Below are 24,975 nucleotides of genomic sequence, written 5' to 3'. Positions count from 1 at the left end.
CAGTATAAGACAGAGTCCGTAGTCACACAATTAATAATTAATTAAAGGAAGGGTACACGGTGGCATGAGACCACATAACCTTTTCTGAGAGGACTGCTGAGAGTGACAGCAAAGAACGAGTTAAGGCCTTTCTTCTCCCCTTTGAGGTCACTTGATTTTTCTGCCTGATACCTTTGTAGGTTCATTCTTTATCTTTTGAAGTTCGGTAATATCACCAGGATTAATCGTGGTGTTTATTATTTTCTGTCCTTTTTTCCTGAAACTTAGTGCATATAATTTAATTCTGCAGACATAGATTTTCATCTCCCTTTTTTATTTTCAGGGAATATTTCCTCCCCTCTTTTATTTTATCTTTGACTGATTTCATCATCCGTTCATTGTATTCTCCATTGGGAACACTAGTTATGCATTTGTTGGATATCCTTTGTCTTCCATGTCTATTATATTTTCTGTAATCCCTTGTCCCTCCATTTTCTTTGCAGCTTCACTTTGTGTGATTTACTCTGTCTATCCTCATCTCTCTCAGCACTTTGTCACTATGTTTTATGGCTTCTCGTATAGCTTTTACCTCTGTATTGGTTTTATTTTGCCTTTTGTTTTTGTGAGTTCTGCTGATTTACTTCACACATCTTTCTGTTGCCTTATCACTTTACCTGATCTCCTGGATCTCTTCTTTGGGTTCCTCATGTCAGACTGTGCTGTCTTTAACTTCTTTGAGAGTATAGAGCTGGATTCTGGATGGCAAAGGTGGGCTCTCCCAAGTGTCTCCCTTTAGCTTCGCCTGCCCTCCCTTCTGCCCTGTGGGAGTTACTGTACATCTCCTGGGACCATCACATCCTTGCTCTCAGTGCACCCGTCAGAGGATCACTGTGGACCTTTGCAACCGTGACAGTTTGTGACTGTCGGAGCACCTGCATACCTGACGTCTGAGGAAGTTTGGCGGCTCCTGGTATTCTCCCTCTCTTCCACATTTCATAGGTTTGGTAGCTGTTTTCTGACCATTGACTAAGCTTGCTTGCTTTTTTTCTTTTCATTCTTTCAATTGATTTCAACAGGTTTTAAGGGAGGAGAGTGTAGTCTAATTGCCTGCTACCATTTTCAAGAAGTCACCGATAGGATGTTACTGAAGCTCCTCTGTCACACATTCTTGCTCTTGTTGTGTTTGTGGATTTGCAGAACACCTTGTCATAAAATATCATATATTCATTCATTTGTTCATTTATTCATCCAGCCAACTGCCAACAAATGGATATTTGAATGTCTGCCATGTCCTTGGATCCAGAGAGGAATCATTCATGCAGGGGTTAACCAGTTATCTCTAGAAGCTTCTGGAGGCCAAGGAGTAGTAGGGAATCTTTTGCTGCTGTGGTTGAGGATTAGGAATGTCCCCCTTCTCTCTCCACAGTTTTTAATTTTTAATTTCTTTAAAATTTTCTTTCTGTTACACAAGTATACATGAATCCCCATGTCTTATACAAACGTTTGATACTGCATGTAGAGCAAACACTGCCCTGAAACCCTGCCGTTCCATCCCTCCTCTTCTCTCCAGGACAAGCCTCTGCGGTCACTTTGATGTCTATATCATTTTCTTGGCTACAAATAATCAAATAGGCAAACAAAAGGTTCAAATTATAGACCTTTAACTCTCACATAACAAAATCAAAAGGTAGGAGATTCCAAATTGTTTCAGCTGCCTGTCAAAGACTGGCACCTGAGATACTCTTGGCTTGCTCTTTGAGGCCACCAAATGCAGCGTTTCTTCCTGCAGAAAGGAGGAAGCAGGGCAAGGTCCTTCAGGCTGCGCTGTGTTGATTACGGGGAACATTTTTTCCTGGGAGCCTCCCAGCAGGAGGCTCATTGGTCACATGCCCGTCCCTTGGCCAATTACTGGCTAAGGGGAAGAGGGTTACTATTACTATGGGCTGAACCCACTTGCACTGAACAAAATCAGGGTTCTCTCAGCAAGGTAGAAGCGGGGCACTGACTGCCGGGTGGGCTGCGGTGCCTGCAGTCTCCCTGTCCACATTTACACATACACATCGCTGTGCGGATAGGAATGTCCACGGTTAGTGTATGCACGTGTAGACCATTGACTCTGCTCTACCAATGCAAGCACCTCTGCATGAGCTGGACCCGCGTTGGTGGCAGTAGAAGGCCAGGATCTCAAGTCAGGCACCAAGCTGTCACTCCAGCCAATTTGCAGAAGCCACCAAGAGTGAGTGAGCCCTGCCATCTTCCAGCGGTGGGGTCTCCTCCATGCAGCGGTGAGGAGGCGTGGATTCACAAACGCTTATTTCACTTACCATAACGTGCCAAACCAGGTGAGGTCCAGCATGCTGTCGGACTTACAAAGGTCCCAGTGCAGGCCCGCGCGGTCCCTCTACCCCACAAATCAAAACTGCCCCTCCCAGAGTCAGTCCTTGGTCCACTGCACAATCTGACCACACTCTCGCCTGGACTTTACCCTGAGGTGGAGCTAAGTGAACCCTTCCGTTGCTGCACCACTAGTATCTGTCCCTTTGGGCTGGGGTTCTTAGGTTGGCATCATCGATCTGAGGTGGGGCATCTGGGAAGGTGCCAGTGCCGTTTGGGGCTGCACCCTGTGCGTCCTCAGGGTTAATCACCGCCGGCTCTTACAGTTGGCTCGCCCCACAGTCACAGGAACCTAGACACTGCAGCTTTTTTGCTATGTTGCCAGGTTTTCCAATATCTTGCTTTCACCTCCAAGTAAGAGAAGATGTCACAGATTAGCTTTGCATATTTTTGAGCTTTATATTCATGGAATCATAGAACGTGTATTATTTTGCATCTGACTACATTTTTTGGTGTGTACAAATTTAAAATTATATCTTCCTGGTAAATTTAACAGTTTGTCACTATGAAGTGAACCTCTCTATCTCTAAAGAGGTTTTTTGCCATAATGTCTATTTCATCTGACATTCTCCATCTTTCTTTCTTTTTCTTAATTAATTAATTTTTAAATTTATTTTTGGCTGCGTTGGGTCTTCGTTGCTGCGCGTGGGCTTTCTCTAGTTGCAGGGAGCGGGCGCTACTCTTTGTTGTGGTGCACGGACTTCTCGCTGTGGTGGCTTCTCTTGTTGCAGAGCACGGTCTCTAGGCGCATGGGCTTCAGTAGTTGTGTCTCACAGGCTCTAGAGCGCAGGTTCAGTAGTTGTGGCGCATGGGCTTAGTTGCTCCTTGGCATGTGGGATCTTCCCAGACCAGGGCTGGAACCCGTGTCCCCTGCATTGGCAGGCGGATTCTTAACCACTGTGCCACCAGGGAAGTCCCCTCCATCTTTCTTTTGTTTAATGTTTGCGTGGTCTATTTTTTTCCAACCTTTAATTTTTTTTGGCCGTGCCACGCAGCCCCGGCAGTGAGAGCACCAAGTCCTAACCACTGGATCTCCAGGGAATTCCCAATCCATCCTTTAATTTTAACCTTTCTATATCCCTATGTTTAGCTGTGTCTTGTAAATAGCATCTAGTTGTTTTTTTTTTTTTAAGTTTACTGAGATATAATTCACATACATACTGTTCATCCATTTAATGTTTACAATTCAATGCAGCATATAGTTTTTGTTAACCAAGTTTGACAAACTCTTCCTTTGTCTTTTTACTGGACTATTTGGTTCTTTTATGTTTAACGTATTATATGGATATATTTGAGTTTAAATCTGCCATCTTTATTTTTCCTACTTGTCCTATTACTCTGTATCTTTTTTCCTCTTCCATTCTTTTGGATTGATGATTTTTTTAGTTCTATTTCTTTCCCTCTACTAGTTTGCAAATTATACTGGCTTGTTTTCTTTTCTGATAATTACCCTGTAAATTCTAGCATGTACATTTTACCCTTTAAAATCTGAGTTAGTGTCCTAACCAGGAGGAGGATGAAGGAGCTTAGGCCAGGGCTGCAGACGGATGAGGGAAAGGCCACTCCTGGCATCCCTGATGGCAGCACTGTGGCTGAGTTGGCTGGCTTCTTCCTCCCTTCCTTCAGTACCCAAACAATTTTTGTTTTAGTAACCAGGTGATTTTCATACTCAGAAGTATGTAATAGTTTAAAAAATGTTTTAAATTAAAACTTTTAAATTAGAGTGTTTTTAGAATATTGCCACAAATTCTTTAGGCTTATTTATCGATGTATTAAATATACACAGAAGGCATATAAGCCATAAGTGTACAACTGAGTGAATTTTTACAAAGTAGCCCCCATCCAGATTAAAAGAAAAAGAAGAACACTACTAGGACCCCAGAAGTCCTCCTCTGTGACCGAGAGGACTCACTACTCCCCCAAGAGTTAACCATTGCCCTGACTCCAAGAGTAGACTAGATCTTAGAAAATCACCATAGGTTAGTTTTGCCTATTCTGAGGATTCTATGACTTTAATCATACAGTACGTATTCTTTGGAGTTTTTGAGAGTCTTCTGTCATTGTGTGTAGCAGTTGTTGGTTCATTCTTATTGCTGTATAATATCCAGTTGTACAATTATAACATCCAATTAGTTATTCATTTTACTGATGATGAATATTTGGTTGTTTCCAGATTGGGGCTTTTAGGAATAGTGCTGCTATGAACATTTGTGTGTATATATGTATATTTCTGGTGGGTCTATACCGCTCATATATACTGATGAGTGATATATGTATGGTCATAGGGCATATGTACGATCAGTCTTAGTGCTAGTAGATGCTGCCAAACATTATTTTCCATAATAGGGTATCTTTAGCATTTTCTTTTTTTTTTTTAGTTTATTTATTTTACTTATTTATTTTTGGCTGCGTTGCGTCTTTGTTGCTGCGCGCGGGCTTTCTCTAGTTGCAGCGAGCAGGGGCTACTCTTCATTGCGGTGCACAGGCTTCTCATTGCAGTGGCTTCTCTTGTTGCAGAGCATGGGCTCTAGGCACACAGGCTTCAGTAGTTGTGGCACGCGGGCTCAGTAGTTGTGGCTCGCAGGCTCAGTAGTTGTGGTGCACACTTAGTTGCTCCGCAACATGTGGGATCTTCCTGATCCAGGGCTCGAACCCACGTCCCCTGCATTGGCAGGTGGATTCTTAACCTCTGCGCCACCAGGGAAGCCCCTAGCAGTTTCGTATTTCCTTGATAAAAGTGAGTAGCGTAATACATCTTTGACAGGGTGAACAAGGCAGATGGGTTCCTAGGAGACAAAACCTAAGAGGTCATTTCTTTTTAATCCCTTCAAATGATGAGTAGAGTGGGACACCTTTCTGCTGCTCCGAGCTGGGTCGCCCTGGAGCCCTGTACCCAGAGCCTGGTGGGCCTAGCCTTAGCTTTTGGCTCTGAAATGCCCCTTCTCTTGGGCATCTTGCCGGTGAGTTCTGCCCCCTCCCTGCCAGCCATGGGGATGACCCTTCCACGGCCTGCAGCACAGCACAGCTAAGCCAAGCTGATCACATACGCAAGATACTATTCAGGATAGCAGAAGGGAAGCCAGCCAGGGAGCACCAGTCACAGCTTATTGTACAAGACATGGTTCACTGCTCTTCCCCTTGGGCAGCCTCTGTCCCCACCTCCCAGAGCCCTGCCAGTGGGGTGGTCTCCTGTTCATCAGGGGAGGTCCCAGTCATGGCCCACAGGTCTGTGAGGGGCAGCTCTGCAGCCCTGCCACCATTCATGATACCTACGTAGAAGATGCTCACAGACAGCAGAGGGGAGAGTTCCATTCCATCAGGAAGCATTCACAGTGGACTCACAGCCAGCGAACATAATGGACCTCGATCCCAAACAGTTGCCTGGATGAGGGTTCTCACAGGGCTCATCAGCAGGTCTTGTCCCATGCAGAGATGAATACACAGCATCAGTACCAAGGCAAGGTGGTACTGGGTGCTATGCAGAGCAGGCCAGAGGCAGCCCCTTTTCCTGAGTTGGTCCCTGGCGGGAATGGGGAAGGCAAGCTGCCAAGGTAGCATTGGGGGCGGGGGGGTAGGGGTGGCTGTGAAGTTCTCAATGGCTTAAGCATAATTTGGACGGCATTGCCTTTGCCACTGGGCTTCTCCTGAGGGACCCGAGATTTCATCCAGCCCTGCCAGGTGTGGTCCTTTTATGTCTTAGAGAGGAGGGAGCAGTGGAGAAGGTATGGAATAAGACGTTTGGGTTTTTTGGGAAGAAATTTGATACAGAAGCACTTATCACATAGTTGGTTGTTCCTTTGTCTTTTGTAACAAAAAGGTTCCATCGTCACATGGGGTAGACAGTGAAGATGAGGAAAATATTTCTGAACAAGATGGGTTTCCAGGCTCACCTGTTCCACCAGAGCTTACACAAGAAAAAGGTAAAAAAAAATTTTTTTAATTTAATATAAAAAAGCATTTTGTGGCAATATATATTGGTTAACTTGCGGGAACATGTAGCCCTTGCACCTTCATACTGTGGTTCCATGATTTTAAGTGGGAATATCCCTGAGTTTTGTTTTCACTGGGTTACAGTGAAAATAGTTGATTGCCTGGGTGTTAGGTTGTCTTTAAAGCATGAGGCCCTCACACTGGAGTCCGTTTTGTCGGTTCCGTCAGCCGTGAGAGGCCCCCTGGGGTGGAGGGTCAGGGCTCAGGCTCTGAAGCTCCACACGCTCCTTCCTCTCTGCGCCCCACGTCTAGCGCTGTGAGGGGCGGGTACCCAGTGGTCTCCCCAGGATGAGCGAGTGAGCTTGTCTATCTTGTTCACCAGGCTAGCTCCAGAGCCTGGATCAGGGTCCTGGCCCATGGCAGGCTGTCACTACAGGTGTTTTGGATGAAAGAGTGCATGGACATGTTTATAATACAACTTTGTAATAGCGCATCCTTGTACATTTCACTTGGCACAGTGAGAGAATTCAGCGCGTTAAATAACAAAGGTAGTTTTCCGTTTCCTAAGAGGTGGCTTATGTTTGAGAAGTGAGAAGGAGAGCCTGGCATACAGTGGGCACCAGTCACTGCTTTATCAGGACCCTCAGAGTTGCTTAGGCTCAAGAAGACTTTCATATAAGTCAGTTCACAAGGGGACTGATTGATAAACAGAAGGCCAGCCTACTAATACCTGCGCCAGAAAATGCCAGTTGATTAGGCCAGCATATTTTATCCCTGTGGGAAATCCATGTGTATGTTCAATTCAAGTAAAAAGTATATCTCTTTTTAAATTACAGAATTAATACTTTCTCACTGTAAAAAAAAAACAAAACTGAAATGCAGAAATATAGGAGGTTAAACACACATAATTGTACTCCCGTAGAGTACAATTTTAACAACTTCGAATGCGTCTGTGAATAAAATGCATGCTATTTTATTACCTGGCTTTTTTAAAAAATCATAACACATCCTGAATATCTCTGTGTTCATACATGTCCATCCACTTTCTAATGTCTGTGTTGTCTGTGGCCTGATGTGTTATATATCAGTCAGAATCCAATCAGGAGACAGAGTGTACATGGTGATTTGAAAAAGGAAAGTTTAATGTAAAGAATTATTGACTATAACAGGATTGCCTACTCAGGGGTAGAGAGAAATCTAAAGAATGCAGGAAGAGCAGATAGAGGGAACAGCTGCTCCCTCTTTAGTTAACAGAGAGCCCCCAAGAGAAGAAACATTTCGAGAATCTCCAATGCAGACATTGGAGAGGGTGCAGCTGTGGCCCACTGGCGGGTGGAGAAGTTAGCCGAGGTGTGTTGCTAACAGAACTCGCTGGAAAGCTGCCTTCTCCAGGGGAATTCCAGGAGAAGCCACCCATGGGGAAGTGCTGCTGGCCACCTAGAAAGAGGGAAGAAAGGAGGAGAGGGGAGAGAAAAAGAGGAACGCGGGGAGAGAAAAAGAGGAACGCAGGGAAAGAGAGAGGGGCGGAGACAGCCTTCTGGAATGAGGAACACAAGCCCCTTCCTCCTCCAGTGTCTCTTCTGCACCCTCTACTGATGAAGTTTATTATTGCGCCACCTGGCAAGGTAGCGCTGCTGCAGTAACACAAGCCAGCGATAAAGGTGGGGTTGGAGCTGAAAGGCAGTGTGGTAACTGGCGCACTTGGTAACCCAGGTGGTGTTGAACTGGGAACACAGGTGGTGGTTGGGAGAGAGTTCAGCTCCTACCGTAGTTTTTGGTTTGTGATGGGCATTAAAAGCCCCTGGACACTTGTGAAAAAGCCCCACACCAGCCCCAAATTCTGAGTCAGTGACTCTGGGCTGGAGCCCCAGAGGGTCTGTATTTTTAACAAGCTCTTTGGAGAGTCTGATGTGAGTGATCCTTAGGCAACACATCAGAAACACTGGTTTTTAGTGCTTTGGTTCTGTCACTTCCAGGTGGCGAGAGGCTTGGTGAGTTCCTTAACCCCACTTCTACTCAGTTTGAGTGCACCTCTCATCAGGTTATTATAAGGATTAAATTTATAAGGATTAAATTTAGTCATATGTGTGAAGCACAGCATCCTCCGTAAATGCTAGCTGATAATTATTGTCTAAAGGCTAAAGCCTCAAACTCTGTCAGCCTGAGGTGCCACTCTGCGCCCTAGCAGTACCCGGCCAAGAAGCTCGGACCCTGACATCCTTTGGTCGAGGCTCCGGCATCTGACCGAGTGGACCGCTACTGTAGGTGGGGAGGCATCAGCCTCAGCCCATGGGGGGAGTGGCGGTGGGGCGGGTAGAGAGCTCTGGGAGGGGGAGTGCTGGGAAGGTGGGGAAGGCTCAGAGTCGCGCTGAGGAGTTTGGCCTTGGTTCTGCAATCATGTGAGCCGCTGAAGGTGCTCAGGAATGAGCAGCGGGGAGAGATGAGCAGCTCCGAGTTGGGCTCCTGCCTGGCTCTGGACCCGCTTCTCATGTGACCTTGGGAAGGCTGCCCGCCCGGGCCTGGCGTAGCCCATCTGCAGAAGGTGAGCTCCTAAGATTGTACTCCTCTGAGGTGTCAGATGTCTTTCTCTGCTTTACAAAGTTTTCTCTCTCTTTTTTTAATCAGATGGTAAACATTCTATTCTGAATTTAAAGGTAAGGATTGGTTTTGTGTGTGTGTGTGTGTTTTTAATTTATTTATTTTATTTATTTATTTTTGGCTGCGTTGGGTCTTCGTTGCTGCACGCGGGCTTTCTCTAGTTGTGGAGAGTGGGGGCTACTCTTTGTTGTGGTGCGCGGACATTTCATTGCCGTGGCTTCTCTTGTTGCCGAGCACGGGCTCTAGGCACGCGGGCTTCAGTAGTTGTGGTGCATGGGCTTAGTTGCTCTGAGGCATGTGGGATCTTCCCGGACCAGGGCTCGAACCTATGTCCCCTGCATTGGCAGGCGGATTCTTAACCACTGTGCCACCAGGGAAGCCCAAGGATGTTTTTTAAAAACTGATTTTCTCAATTAATAGAATTTCCACCATAATTTCAAAACAACTTTTGTGATTTGTGGGGAAAAAAACTTCCATTAAGAGTTCTTTTCCATTGAATGTTTTTTAAAATAAAGTTTTAAAACATGAAGAAACTCATGTTTTGCATAGTTTAAAATGAATGTAATGTATTGAGGGATTAGAAATCACTTACATTTACATTTTCCTTTGTAGAATGAATAGACAATAACCAGTTTGCAGGCATGGAAGTAGTTCTACTTAAGTTTTTAATTCTGCAATGTCAAAGGAGTTTAAAAATTAAAGACTTCTCAGTAGAGTTAATTTATAACCTTATCTACTTTTTCAGCAGAAATTAGAAACTTAATATCAGACTGATGTGTAGTAGAAAAATGAACAAAAGTTCAAAGACTTCCCTTTAAGTTTTGGCTTGAAAAGGAGGATGTTGTATTCTTTTCTCAGTGCTTTGAAAACGTGCTTCTCTGAAGCTTATGGGGTCTTTTTGCATATCCCAAGGAGAAAAGGCCAGTTGGAGTTTGCTTTGTGCATCTCTGCTCAGCACCTACAGTCATATCACATGCTTTAGAATGTGAACTGATGACCTGTCACTCATGGGACCTGCATGTAAACACAGTGACTGACTACCAATAATAAATTGTGGAGAAAAGGCAACCCTCCTACACTGTTGGTGGGAATGTAAGTCGGTACAGCCACTATGGACAACAGTATAGAGGTTCCTCAAAAAACTAAAATAGAGTTGCCATATGATCCAGCAATCCCACTCCTGGGCATATATCTGGAGAAAACTCTGATTTGCAAAGATACTGTGTTCATATGCAGCACTATTTACAATAGCCAAGACATGGAAGCAACCTAAGTGCCCATCAACAGATGAATGGATAAAGAAGATGTGGTGTACACACACACACACACACACACACACACACACACACAAAATGGAATATTACTCAACCATAAAAAAGAATGAAATGCCATTTGCAGCAACATGGATGGACCTAGAGATTATCATACTGAGTGAAGTAAGCCAGACAAAGACAAATATTATATGATATCACTTATATGTGGAATCTAAAAAATAATACAAATGAACTTATTTACAAAACAGAAATAGGCTTACAGATATAGAAAACAAACATATAGTTACCAAAGGGGATGGGGGGGAGGGATAAATTAGGAGTATGAGATTAATAGATACACACTACTATGTATAAAATAGATAAGCAACTAGGATATACTGTATAGCACAGGGAATTGTATTCAGTATCTTATAATAACCTATAATGGGAAAGAATTGGAAAAATATATATATGTATAACTGAACCACTTTGCTATACACCTGAAGCTAACACAATATTGTAAATCACCTAGACTTCAATTAAAAAAAAAAAAAAGACACTGAACTCATGGACAAAAAGGCAGGAAGAAAGCAGGACTTCCCTTGCTGCTCAGAGAACCTGCCAAGAGGGGAAAACCCTTAAGGTTTTGGTTCGTTTAAAAGAAACAGTGAATATTAAAGCTTCTAAAGCTAAAACAAACTAGCAACTACAAGAGCCAAAATGAAGGGGGAAAAAAGTACTTAAATATTTGATATACGATGACCTACCTGCTTGTGCCAATCCACTTTTAGAAGATGCTGAGACTCTTAATTCATTACTCTCATGTTTTTTCTTCCCTAGGATGAAAAACCACCATTGTATGGAAAACCTCCACCCTCTCCAGGTATTTGCCTTTTGAATTTCATTGTGACTGAAAAACTGATTGTTCTAGCGAATACCCAGAATAATCTCACATAAAATAAAGATCACTTTTTTTTTTTTCCTGTAAAGGTTGTTGCTTCTGTCCCATTATCAAAATTGGGAAGAGGAGGCAGTTTGTTGAATTTCCATCTTTGCCTTAAAAGAGAGAGTCCAAACGTTCACACGTTGGATGATGGATATGTGTCCCCATGGGATGTGCTCAGATCCTGGGGAGGGGAGTGGACCTGTGGGATATAGGCAGACACTGGGAGGGGGGTGTATGCAAACGGGGGCTCTGCTCAGGGGCTAGAGACAGAGCTGAGGGGTCTAGAGATACTTTCTGGGGTGCTATCCCCTCTACAGTTTGGGGAGCCTCATTAGCTTTCAAGGTGGATTTTGTAATTTTTTCCTGTTAAGCCTCACATTGCTAGTCTGAAAATCCTATCAGGAATCAAGGCTTTTGTCTATCCTCCATGTCTGATTGGCTTTGTTTTCACCCTTTCTATCTCGGTGTTTTTGGTGCTGTATTCTGGGATATTGCTGGCGCTCTCATGTCTAGCCCACAGGTTCATTCTTCATTGTATGTACTCTGCTGCTCAGCCCATCCTTTGAATTTGTATTGCGAATGAAACTGTTTGTTTCTGTGATTTCTATTAAGTATTGACAAACATCTCTCTGGAATCTTAACTACACTCATTCAAAAATCTTATAGTTGTTGGGCAGCCAACTCTGTCCTCTGTTACTTGATCTTGGTGCTTCTCTTAGCTCACATGGTTCTTGGTGATGTGTTCACCTTGGTCCTTGGGAGTCCCTGTTGGTCTGCCTGGGGATGCTGTATCTGATTACTGCAGGCTGCTCAGAGGGGGAAACCAGTGGGCTGTCAGGCGTACAGCCTGTCTCCAGTGACTGACAGGGACAGACAGGGTGTGTGGTCAGCCAGGGGGTTTGGGGGTCCCTCTTCCTGAGTTTCCCCAGCCCCAGTGCCTGCCTGCCTCTGTCCTCAGAGCCTGTCTGTACTACCTGGCCCAGGGGGCTTGAACCATTACTGATCCCGTCTGGCACATTAACTGGATACCTCATCAGCCCTTTCTAGGTCACTTTGTGTCCCCACTACCTGCCAGGGCAAAGCACATCCCTGGAAGCACTCCCACCTCCTGTGGCTGACCTCTCCTGGCATATTTTAGGCTGCAGCTTCCATCTTCAATCTAATCTCAAATGTCTTCTTTCCAGGATTCCTGGTGGCTCGCCTCTTGTTTTCAGTGTAGCTGTGGAGTTACTCATTTCTTAGACTTTCCTTTCATGTTCTAGGGGTTGGGGATGTGTGTGTCAGAGGTCAGGGGAGGCTGTCTGGAGCCACCAGCATTCCCGCCCTTGTCTGCACATCTGCACACAGAGGCTCTGCCCGGGCTGGGAGCCCATTGTAGTCCTCACCTCCTTTGATCTCCCTGTGGGACATCGCTCTCTGCTTTCCTCCATCTTTCTTGCTACTCCTTCCTAAAATCCTTCATGGTCTCTGGTTTTTTTCTCACCCTGGTGCCTTCAGGTATGCCCACATGCTGGTGGCTCCTCAGTCTCTCCAGCTGAGGCTGCCTTCAGAGCTTCGGGCCCGTGTCCTAGCCTGAGCTTCCCTTCCCCTGCCATGCTTGTGTCCTTTGTCTGGCTAGATGTCTTCCAAACCACAGGTGCTTGGTACTCATCCTTGATTTGCCCCCCCTCACTGTCCACACCCAGTGAGTTCTTGAGCCCTGCTGAGTTTTCACCCCTGAATCCTTCTCTCATGTCCTTTCCTCTCCATCCCTACTCTAGGAGTCTCCTGACTGGTCTCCCTGCCTCTGGGCTAGGCCTCCTTCCTGTTCAGTTTCTTCACTGCTGGCCTCAGGGATTCATCTGAGAGTAGAGCCTCTTCTTTCCATACTTCTGCCTGAAAGGCTTTCTGGCTCCTGGTGGCCTGCAGGATACAACCTCCCCACTCTGCATATTATGATATGTACAATACTATGTACAATAGTATAGAGCCTCCACCGGCTCCTGCCTCCCCCTCTGTCATCCCTCTTCCTGTTGCTCACTGTAGTCTCAACAGACCATGCACTCTTTGCTGTATAGGCCATTCTCTTTGCAGGCACTGACATGAAGAGTTGCTCATGTGGTTTTTGAAATAGTCTCCTGTAATTTTGATGTAGAATTGTAAATATCAATTAATATTTTAAAACTTTTTTCCTGTGCCTTTTTAGATGTAAATGGTAGAACACATCGAAGACATATAGAAATAACCAAAGAAAAGTTCGAGGAATTAAAAGAAGAAAATTTGCATCTAAACAATGCAAATCAAACCCTTACTCTTGAACTTAACATAATAAAAAAAACAATGAAAGAACTACAGTTAAAACTTAAAAGGATGGAAAAAGAAAATAGAAAGCTGAAAGAAGTTGAGAAAGCATCCTCTCAGGAAGGTGGGGACAACTACACAGTTCTTTTATTAAAGGAACAAACAGGAATTCAAATTTTCTTATTTATTTTGAAAGTTACTATTTTATGTTACAGTATTTGTTGATATTAATGTTCTTGATATTTTGTTATGATTTTAAGGTCTTTCATTAATATCCTTATACTTGTTGAAATTTGATTTCTTCTGCTGTGTCATGATTATTATGCTAAAATTCCAATACTTCTTTTGATTCTTAGCATAGTATTGTACCTATGTTCCATATCAGTTTTTATCCCCATGAGCAGCATATAAAAGTGGCTCTTTCACCACATACTTACCAATGATGAGGATTGTATTTTCCTTGCGAATTTGATAGGTTAAAAAAAAAAAAAGAATCCCATTTTAGTTTAATATATTTATTTTATTATTGATGAAGTTGAATATTTTTTTCATTATCTTTGTGGGTCATTTTCTTTCTCTTTTATAAGTTTTCCCATTTTAAATTGAGATGTTTTGATCTTTTCTGTTGATTTGTAGGAGCTCTTTACATATTAAGGATTTTAGACCTTTGTCATGTATGTAATATTTTCTCAGTTTGTTGATAATTCAGCTAAATGTATAGGATATTTTTCTGTTATGACCTATGCCATTGGTGTCAAGTTCTTTTTAATGCTAAGATCAGGGACTTCCCTGGAGGTTAAGACTCCACACTTCCACTGTGTGGTGGGGGCAGGTTCAATCTCTGGTCTGGGAACTAGGATCCCATGTGCTGCGTGGCAGAGCTAAAAAAATAATAATAATAATGCTAAGGTCATATAAATAGTCACTGTTTTCAATGTTTTCTCTGTATATTTATCTATTTATATAAGTCTAATATTATGGCCTTAAGAAAGATGTTGTAGTTTTCTTTATACAGACCCTGCATATTTCTTGTCTTAGGCACATTTCTAGATACTTTATATTATTTGTGCTATTATTTGGGGGATCTATTTTCTATTACGTTTTCTAATAAGACATTACTATTATGTGGGAAAGTTATTAGTTGTAATAAATTCTCCATTTATTCTATATAATTTTCAAGGAACATATTTGTATATCATCTGAAACGACTTTTTTTCAACCTAAAATTTTTATTTTACCTTAATTGTACATGCAAAAACTTTCATGTGAAACTTCCAAAACACTGTTGACTATTCAATGTTAAAAAAACTTAGTAACTTTTATTCATTTATATCTATATATCTGTCATTCACTGCCTTTGTGAGCCTAAAAGGGAAAGAAGGACAATCAGCAATTTATATAAAATCTTGATAAATTTGAAGTAAGTTCTTATGGTATAATATTGAATTTATTTTTTTCAGTAGTCGCTGCACCTGAATTACATTATCTAAGAAAACAAGCTCAAGAACTGGTGGATGAAAATGACGGATTGAAAACGACTGTTCATTGTTTGAATGTAGAACTGAGTAGATATCAAACAAAATTCAGGCATTTATCCAAGGAAGAGGTAATGTTTCCTATTAAGAAAAATCAGTTTTCTGATATTTTAGCCTTTCCTGTTGAATTGGTTTCCAATTCTAAAGGGCTCATATTTATTATAATTTGGTATAAAAAAAGATACATCCAAAGTAGAGTCTTTCTGAGCACCTTTCTATTTTCTCCCTCCCTCCCTCCTTCCCTCCCTCCCTCCCTTTCTCTGATGGGTCTTGGTACATCCCCAACTACTGGGAACCACTAAGAATAAAGACAGCAACTTGGACAATCACAGAGTTTGAGAGGCAACCAGGAGCTTGGGCCAGGCTGATCGATGAGACTCATCTCCTATACAAGACCACTCTGTCAAGACAGGAGAGGTGGCTGTTTTTTCTAATGCACAGAAACCAACACAGAGAGTAAAGGAAAATGAAGAAAAAAGAGAATATGTTCTAAAGAAGAGAACAAGATAAATCTCCAGAAACTGATCTTAATGAAATCCAGATAAGTGATTTACTCAATAGAGAGTTTAAAATAACAGTCATAAAGATGCTCAGCAAGGTCAGGAAAGCATGAACAAAGTGAGAATTTCAACGAAGAGATAAAAAATATTAAAAAAGTACCAAAGAGAAATCATAGAGCAGAAGAATATAATACTTGAGGTGAAAAATTCAATAGAGGGGTTCAACAGCAGACTAGAGCAAGTGTGAGAAAGGATCAGTGAGCTTGAAGACAGGGCAGTGGAATTCATCCAAACAGAAGAGTAAAAAGAATGAAAAAGAGTGAAGATAGCTTAAGGAATGCCATCAAGTGGATTACAGAGGTCCCAGAGGGGAAAGAGAGAAAGGGGCATAAAGCTCATTTAAAGAAATAATGCTGAAAAGTTCCCTGGGGAAAGAAATAGACATCTCAATCCAGAAAGCCCAGAGAGTTCTAAAGAAGATGAATCCAAAGACACCCACATCAAAACACATTATAATTAAATTGTCAAAAGTTAAAACAAGGAGACAATCTTAAAAGCAGCAAGAGAAAAACATGTTACATACAAGGAAACCCTCATAAGATCTATCAGCAGATTTTTCAGCAGAAACTGCAGACCAGAAGGGAGTAGCACAATATATTCAACCAAGAATATATTACCCAGCGAAGTTGTCCTTTAGAATTGGAGTAGAGGTAAAGAGTTTTCAGGACATGCAAAAGCAGGAGTTAATCACCACCAGACCAGCCTTACAAGAAACGTTAAAGGACTTTCTTTTTTTTTTAAAGAAATTGCATTTAAATTTATTTATTTATTTATTTTTGGCTGTGTTGGTTCTTCGTTTCTGTGCGAGGGCCTTCTCCAGTTGTGGCGAGCGGGGGCCACTCTTCATCGCGGTGCGCGGGCCTCTCACTGTCGCGGCCTCTCTTTGCAGAGCACGGCTCCAGACGCGCAGGCTCAGTAGTTGTGGCGCACGGGCTTAGTTGCTCTGCGGCATGTGGGATCTTCCCGGACCAGTGCTCGAACCCGTGTCCCATGCATCGGCAGGCAGACTCTCAACCACTGCGCCACCAGGGAAGCCCCTAAAGGACTTTCTTTAAGCTGAAATACAAGGGCACTAATTAGTAACAGGAAAACATGAAATTAAAAATTTCACTGGTAAATATATAGTAAAATTAAAGATAATCTGTTGTTGTAAAGTTGGTGGGTTAATCACTTATAAATCTAGTATGAAGGTTAAAAGACAAAGATAGTAAAAATATAACTACAATAATTTGTTAATTAATATACAAGATAAAAAGATGTAAATGGCAACATCATAAACATAAAATGGGGAGAGAATAAAAAATGAAACATAAAATGGGGAGAGAATAAAAAATGTAGTTTTGGAATTCATTCAAACTTAAGTTATCAACTTAAAATAGATGGTTATAAGTTGTTTTATGTAAGCCTCATAGTAACCACAAAGCAGAAACCTATAGTAGATACACAGAAAGTAAAGACAAAGGAATCTACGCATAACACTGTAGAAAATCATGAAATCACACTGAAGAGAGCAAGAGAAGAAAGGAACCAAAAGGAGTTACAGAAAGCCAGGGAACAGTGGACAAAATGGCAATAAGTCCATACCTAACAATAATTAAATATAAATGGACTAAAATTCTCCAATCAAAACACATAGAGTGGTTGAATGGATAAAAAAGCAAGACCCACGTACGTGCTGCTTACAAGAGACTCACTTCAGATGTAAAGACATAAACAGACTGAAAGTGAAGGGATGGAAAAATGTACTCCATGCAAATGGAAGCCAAAAGAAAGGTGGATTGGCTTTACTTAGACAAAATAGACTTTAAGACAAAGACTGTAATAAGAGACAAAGGTTATTATAAGAGGATAAAGAGGTCACTCCAATAAGAGAATATAACATTTGTAAATATTTGTGCACCCAACATAGGCACACCTAAAAATATGAAGCAAATATTAACAGACCTAAAGAGAAAAACAGACAGTCATACAATAATAGTAGGCGACTTTAATACCCCACTTTTATTAATGGATAGATCATCCAGACAGATAATCAGTAAGGAAACATTGGCCTTAAATGATACATCAGACCATGTGTATACAGAACATTGCATCCAAAAGCAACACAATACACATTCTTCTCCAAGCACACATGTAACATTCTCCAGGATAGATCATATATTAGGCCACAAAACAAGTCTTAATAAATTTAAAAGGATTGAAATCATATCAAGCATCTTTTCTGACCACAATAGTGCAAAACTAGACATCAATTAAAAGAAGGAAACTGGAAAATTAACAAATATGTGGACATTAAACAACATGCTACTCTGATCAACCAGTGGATCAAAGAAGAAATCAGAAAATATCTTGAGACAAATGAAAATGGAAACAACATACCAAAACTTATGGGATACAGCAAAAGCAATTCCAAGAGGGAAGTTCATAGTAATGAACACCTACACTAAGAGACAAGAAAGATCTCAAGTAAACAACCTAACTTTATACCTCAAGTAACTAGAAAAAGAACAAACGAAGCCCAAAGTTAATAGAAGGAAGGAAATAACAAAGATCAGAGCAGAAGTAAATTAAATAAAAAATAGAAAAGATCAATGAACTAAGCTGATTGTTTGAAATCATACCAAGAATTAATACCAACCCTTCTCAAACTCTTCTAAAGAATTGAAGAGGAAGAGACACTGCTAAACTCATTTTATGAGAACAGCATTACCCTAATGCCAAAGCCAGACAAGAACACTCCAAGAAAATTGTAGGCCAATGTCCCTGATAAACAGAGATACAAAAATCCTCAGCAAAATATTAGCAAACTGAATTCAACAGTATAGTTGACCCTTAAACAACATGGGTTTGAACTGCATGGGTCCACTTATACGTAAATTTTTTTTTCAATAAATACGTACAGTACTACAGAATCCATGGTTGGTTGAATCTGCAGGTGTAGAACTGTGGATCTGGAGAGCCAACTGTGGGACTTGAGCATCTGCAGATTTTGGTATCCACAGCCAGTCCTAGAACCAGTTCTCCACAGATACTGAGGGATGACTGTATATTGAAAGGATCAAACACCACGATCAAGGGCTGTTTATTCATGGGATACAAGGATGGTTCAACATCTGCAAATTAGTCAGTACAGTAAGTCCCCTACATATGAACGAGTTCCGTTCCAAGAGCGCATTTGTAAGTCCAATTTGTTCCTAAGTCCAACAAAGTTAGCCTAGGTACCCAACTAACACAATTGGCTATATAGTACTGTACCATACTAGGTTTATAATACTTTTCACACAATACGTAAAAAACAAACACAAAAAATAAAACATTTTTAATCTTACGATATAGTAAGATTACAGTACAGTAGCACAGTACAACAGCTGGCATACAGGGGTTGGCATGGAGTGAATAGGCAAGAAGAGTTACTGACTGGAGGAGGAAGAGGAGGTGGGAGATGGTAGAGCTGAAGGATCATCAGCAACAGGAGATGGAGGGCAAGCTGCAGTTTCACTCACACCTGATGTTGATGGAGCACATGTTTGCATCTTTGAAAGTTTGCAACTTGAAGGTTTGTATGTAGGGGACTTACTGTATAATACACCATATTAACAAAATTAAGAGTAAAACCTGTGATCATCTCAATAGATGCAGAAAATTTTGACAAAAATTCAACATATTGTCATGATAAAAACTCTCAACAAACCGGGTGTAGAAGGACCACACTGCAACATAGTAATAGGCCATATATGACAAGCCTACATCTAAAGCTGAAACCTTCAGGGGCAACACAAGGATGTCCACTCTTACCAGTTTTATTCAACAGAATACTAGAAGTCCAAGCCAGAGCAATTAGGCAAGAAAGATATAAAAAGCATCCAAATTGGAAAGGAAGAAGTAAAATTGCCTCTATTTGCTGATGACCATGAAATTATATATAGAAAACCCTAAAGGCTCCACCAAAAAACTGTTAGAACTAATAAATGAATTCAGTAAATTTGCAGGATACACAATCAACATGCAAAAATCAGTTGTGTTTCTATACACTAACAAAAAACTATTGGAAAGAGAAATTACGAAGACAATCCCATTTATAGTAGTATCAAAAAGAATAAAACACTTAGGAATAAATTTACTAAGGAGGTGAAACCTGTACACTTGATCTTAGCCAAAAGGCCGAGAAGCGATAAGGAGGTGAAACATCTGTACACCAAAAACTATAAAACATTGATGAAAGAAATCGGAGATGATGCAAATAAGTGGAAAGATATTCTGTGCTCGTGGATTGAAAGAATATTGTTACAATGTCCATGCTACCCAAAGTGACCTGCAGAGTCAGTGTGATCCCTATCAAAATTCCAGTGGCATTTTTCACAGAAACAGATAAAACAATCCTAAAATTTATATGGAACCACAAAAGACCTCAAATATTTAAAGTTGACTCGAGAAAGAAAAACAAAGCTGGAGATATCACACCTCCTGATTTCAAGCTATATTACAAAGAAATAGTAATCAAAACGGTGTACTGTTGGCATGAAAACAGACACATAGATCAATGGAACAGAATTGAGAGCCCAGATATAAACCCATGTGTATACGGTTAACAAAGGAGCCAAGAATATACTATGGGGAAAGGGTAGTCTCTTTAGTAAATGATGCTGGGAAAACTGAATATCCACTTGCAAAAGAATGAAACTGGACCCCTGTTGTACACCATACACAAAAATCAACTCAAAGTGAATTAAGGACTTGAATGTAAGACCTGAATTATAAAACTCCTTGGTCGGGCTTCCCTGGTGGCGCAGTGGTTGGGGGGTCTGCCTGCCAATGCGGGGGACGCCGGTTCAGGCCCTGCTCTGGGGGGATCCCACATGCCGCGGAGCGGCTGGGCCCGTGAGCCACAGCTACTGAGCCTGCGTGTCTGGAGCCTGTGCTCCACAACAAGAGAGGCCGCGATAGTGAGGGGCCCGCGCACCGCGATGAAGGGTGGCCCCCGTTCGCCACAACTAGAGAAAGCCCTCGCACAGAGGCGAAGACCCAACACAGCCAAAAATAAATAAATAAATAAATTAAAAAAAAAAAACAAAAACTCCTTGGTCTTGGCATTGATTTTTTGGACTTGATACCAGAAGCAAAGACAACAAAAGCAAAAATAAACAAGTGGACTACATCAAAACTAAAAAAGCTTTTGCAAAGGGAACTATCAACAAAATGAAAAGGCAACCTATGGAATGGGAGAAAATATTTGCAAACCACATGTCCAATAAAGGGTTAATATCCAAACTATACAAGGAACTCATACAACTCAATAGCACAAAAACAAATAACCCAATTTGAAAATGGACAAAGGATCTGAATAGACATTTTTCCAAAGAAGACATACAGATGGCCAACAAGTATATGAAAAGGTGCTCAACGTCACTAATGCATCAGGAAAATGCAACTTATAACCACAATGAGATATCACCTCATACCTGTTAGCGTGTCTTTTTTTAAAAAAGATAGAAATTCTGGTGAGGGTGTGGAGAAAAGGGAACCCTTGTACACTATTGGTGAGAATGTAAGTTGGTGCAGCCACTATAAAAAACAGTATGGAGGTTCCTCAAGTAATTAAAAATGGAACTACCATACCATTCAGGAATCCCACTTCTGCGTATGTATCTAAAGGAAATGAAATCACTATCTTGAAGAGGTATCTATACTCTCATGTTCATTGCAGCATTATTTATGATAGCCAAGGTGTGAAAACCACTTGTGTGTCTGTCAGGGTGAATGGATAAAGAAAATGTGGTATATGTCACATGTTTTATATATATATATACACACACACACATATACATATATATATACATATATATAAAAAAATATGACATACAGTGGAATATTATTCAGCCTTAAAGAACAAGGCAATTCTGTCACTTGCAACATAGGTGAACATGAAGGGTATTATTCTAAGTGAAATAAGCCAGATAAATGACAGTACTGCTTGGTGTCACTTATATGTGGAATCTTAAAAAAAGAAGTCGAACTCATAGAAACACAGAGTAGAATGGTGACTGCCATGGGCCGGGGGCGTGGGAGAAATAGGGAGAGGCAAGTAAAAGGGTACAAACTTTCAGGTATAAGGTGAATGAGATCTGAGGATCTAATGTATAACATGGTGACTATAGTTGATAATACTGTACTGTATAGTTGAAACTTGCTGAGAGAGTAGAACTTGTGTTCTCTCCCCACAAAATGGTAAATATGCGGGGTGATGGGTGTGTAATTAACTTGGAGGTGGAGATCCTTTCACAGTGTATGTGTATATAAAGAGAGAAGACAGACTAGGTTTTACTTTAGAAGCAGGATTGCAGAATTCAATTCGACAGACTCTCACTGAGCAAACCACTACGCTATTTTTGAAGTTCTGAGCAAACCTCAAAAATTGTGAGGAACAACAAGAGGGGCCAGCAGCTCAGGTCTGTGCCCTGGAGGCTCATGTGTGCGAGGGTTGTGTGGGGCTGGAGGCGCGGTGGGGTTGTCAGGACGCCCAGCTCACTGGCTCCTACTGGGATCGGGGTTGGGGGGGGAAGCCAGGTGTGCACGGTGTTGTCACGTGGCTCCTGGGAGTTCAGGGCAGCTTTATGGGCTGCTTTCTTTCTTTTTGAAGTAGGACTTAGGTTGAAATTTTTTAAATATCAGCTTTGAGATATAATTCACATACCATCTAATTCACCCATTTAAAGTATACAATTCAGTGATTTTTAGTGTATTCACAGAACTGTGCAACCGTCACCACAATCAATTTTAGAACATTTTCATCACAGCAAGAAAACTCACAGCAAGAAATCTCACACCTGTTAGCGGTCACTCCCCCTTTTTTCCCACCACCCACATTGGCCCTGGCAACCACTACTTTCTGTCTCTGTGGATTTGCCTATTCTGAATGTTTTATATAAATGGAATCATACAATAGGTGGTCTTTTGTGGCTGACTTCTTTCACTTAACATAATGTTAACTTTTTTTTTTTTTTAACAAAAATATTAAAGTTCCTGGGGTCCTATGATCCAAAACAGGCTTCCTAGGCCAGGACCTTCTGCAGGGCTGTGGGCAAGCCAGTTCTCTTTCAGAAGGTTGTGGGCAGGCAGGCCCAGTGACTGGCTGCTGCCCTCACCCGCCCCCCCAAAATGTGCACACCATTCTACCCTTTGCGGCCACCGTTCTCCATGACAGTCTCCCCTGATGCCTCCAGCCAGAGGTGATCTCTCTCTCCAACCATTGCAGGCTTTTGTTTGTACCACTCTCAAGGCACATTCTGCCCTGTGCTATGTGAGAAGACCCAACTCTGTGTGGAACCATACAGTCCTTGTAAACAGTGAAATGTGCTGTAACATCCACAATGGCTTAGTGAGCTTTCAGTGTTTGCTGAATGAATCATGAAAATTTTTGTTGAATAAGGAATTATGCCATCAGGGCCATTGCTTCTGGCCCTGATGGAATTACTGCTACCAGGTTTGGCCTCTTACTGTAAACAACTAGAAAACCAGGCAGAATAAATAATACAACTCTTTACAGACATCAGACATCAGCAGGCAGCATGTGATCATGGGGAGAAGGAGGATAAATAGATGAGCCTTATGATCACATTGCTTTCTGCTTGGAGGCGCTCTCGGATAACAGTGCAGGGTGCAGCAACGCAAGCAGAGTACAGCAGTCTGAACTGAAGAGACAGGTTAGATTTGGGGAAGCAGAGGAGACTAGGATTTGTGGGGCAGGAACACCAGAGAGGAGGCAGCCATGGCAAGAGCTACATAAATCCACATGGGGTTCCTTGCAGTCCTTTGTTGAACACTAACCTGCACACGTATAGGATGAAACTCTGTGAGGCCGGGCAGAAAACAAGTTGAGGGAGCTGTGAGCTAAAAATAATTAGCACCTGGAGACCTTTCGGTTCTGACCAGCCACAGTGGGGAGACCTTGGTGAACACTGCAGCGTTGAGTAAAGAGCCCAGAGGGGCCATGCCTTAGCAGTATGGCTAAACCAGCCTTTCAGTAAAGACCCACCCTAGCCAGGGTAAAAAGATGAGCCTCAAAAGCATCGTCTTTTGTGCGTAACTTAAGAGCCTACAAAAGAAAAAGAAGAAAACAAAACACTTTAAAAGAAGACAACAAAATCTAGACACTCAACAACATAACGCTGGAAAAGTTTTATTGGCATCCAACAAAAAATTATTAGATATGTTCCACATTTTAAAATACTGAAAAGTTTTGACAACTAAATGCAACATGTAATTCTGGATTGGATTCTTGACCAGAAAAGGACATCAGTGGGAAAATAGGCAAAATTTCAATATAGTCTATAGATTAGAATACAGTATCGCATCAGTCTTGATTTCCTGATTTTTATGATGGTACTGTGGTCAAATAGATGAATGCTTTTGCTTTTAGGAAATATACATTGAAGTATTTAGAGGAAAAGGAGCATTATGTCTATAAATTACTCTCAAACACTTCAGATAATTATCTACATATAAATATATACAGAAATATATCAATTTATATACACACACACACACAAGATTCCTAGACAGCTGATGCCCAGTCTAGGTTAAGAATAGCTAAGGCTTGAAATTTCAGAGGAAGTGTAATTTAATTTGTCTTCACCATGTGTTTTGTTTTTAGAGTTTAAATATTGAAGGCCTCCCATCAAAGGGCCCTATACCGCCCTGGCTGGTAAGTGAAAGTTATTTAATTTCAGGCCCATATTTTCTGGGCTATAATTGAATAGCTGTTACAAGCCATTCCAGATGAAGTATATTTTCTTTCCTTTTTAAAGATGTGCTGATTGTGTTTAGATGTAAGAAAGATATTAACCTTCTTTATTCCCTTATGTTCAGGTGGATACAAAGTACCTGTCCCCCTTGTTGCTGGCCTATGAAGACAGAATGAAAGAGAAGGACGAGCTCAATGCCAGCCTTCAGGTAGGTGGGCAAAAGTCTCAGAAGAGCAAGGTTTGTAAAAAAGAAGACCAATTCAAACTTGGAAGCAACATTTTGAAGATAGGTATAGCCAACATCTAGCAGGTACTCAAGTGTTTGTTAAAAGAAGGAAAGGAGGAAGGGGGGAGTGTAGCAGGGTGGGGACAGGGAGAAGGAAGAGGGAAGGCAGGAGAGAGTGATGGGCGGAGCAGGAGGGGTGGGTTGGGATTGATGGGAGAAGTATGGAGGGACGGGGTGGTGCTGCATTGGAAGCCGTGGTTTCCCAGACAGGCAGCCCCACGTGGGCTGGGATCTTGGGGTGCGGAGAAGGCAGCAGTGGGAGGTGCTACTTTCCTGGTCCTGTGCAGCTGCAAACAGCACTGGTAAAAGGGACATTTGGGCAGACAAGGAAGGTAGAAGACCGGGGATGTTTTAGGCAGACTTAGATGCTTCTTAATTCTATGAAGAGCTGACCCCCAGGAAGTCTAATTACTGAGCTGTTGGTAATGGTGGGGAAGTGAGGTTTTTCTTTGTTTCTGCCGTGTTCGCTCTTT

General features: G+C 41.8%; 1 protein-coding gene across 3 annotated transcripts in view; it reads left to right on the top strand.

Annotated features, from left to right (window-relative positions):
• Positions 1–24,975, top strand: part of CEP89 (centrosomal protein 89) — a 75,460-nt gene that overhangs the window by 15,205 nt on the left and 35,280 nt on the right. For 2 of the 3 annotated variants that reach the window (XM_061172670.1, XM_061172672.1), the window contains exons 5-11: positions 6,191–6,293; positions 8,929–8,957; positions 10,995–11,037; positions 13,286–13,504; positions 14,841–14,986; positions 24,126–24,176; positions 24,341–24,424. In XM_061172670.1, coding sequence (XP_061028653.1) covers positions 6,191–6,293; positions 8,929–8,957; positions 10,995–11,037; positions 13,286–13,504; positions 14,841–14,986; positions 24,126–24,176; positions 24,341–24,424 — 675 coding nt within the window. The remainder of the gene's footprint in view (positions 1–6,190; positions 6,294–8,928; positions 8,958–10,994; positions 11,038–13,285; positions 13,505–14,840; positions 14,987–24,125; positions 24,177–24,340; positions 24,425–24,975) is intronic. The other variant, XM_061172671.1, reaches the window with a different exon arrangement.

The sequence above is a fragment of the Eubalaena glacialis genome, chromosome 18 (assembly GCF_028564815.1).
Source record: "Eubalaena glacialis isolate mEubGla1 chromosome 18, mEubGla1.1.hap2.+ XY, whole genome shotgun sequence".
NCBI classification, from domain to species: domain Eukaryota; kingdom Metazoa; phylum Chordata; class Mammalia; order Artiodactyla; family Balaenidae; genus Eubalaena; species Eubalaena glacialis.
Note: the sequence above shows the minus strand (reverse complement) of the source record. Positions and strands in the feature narration are given on the sequence as shown.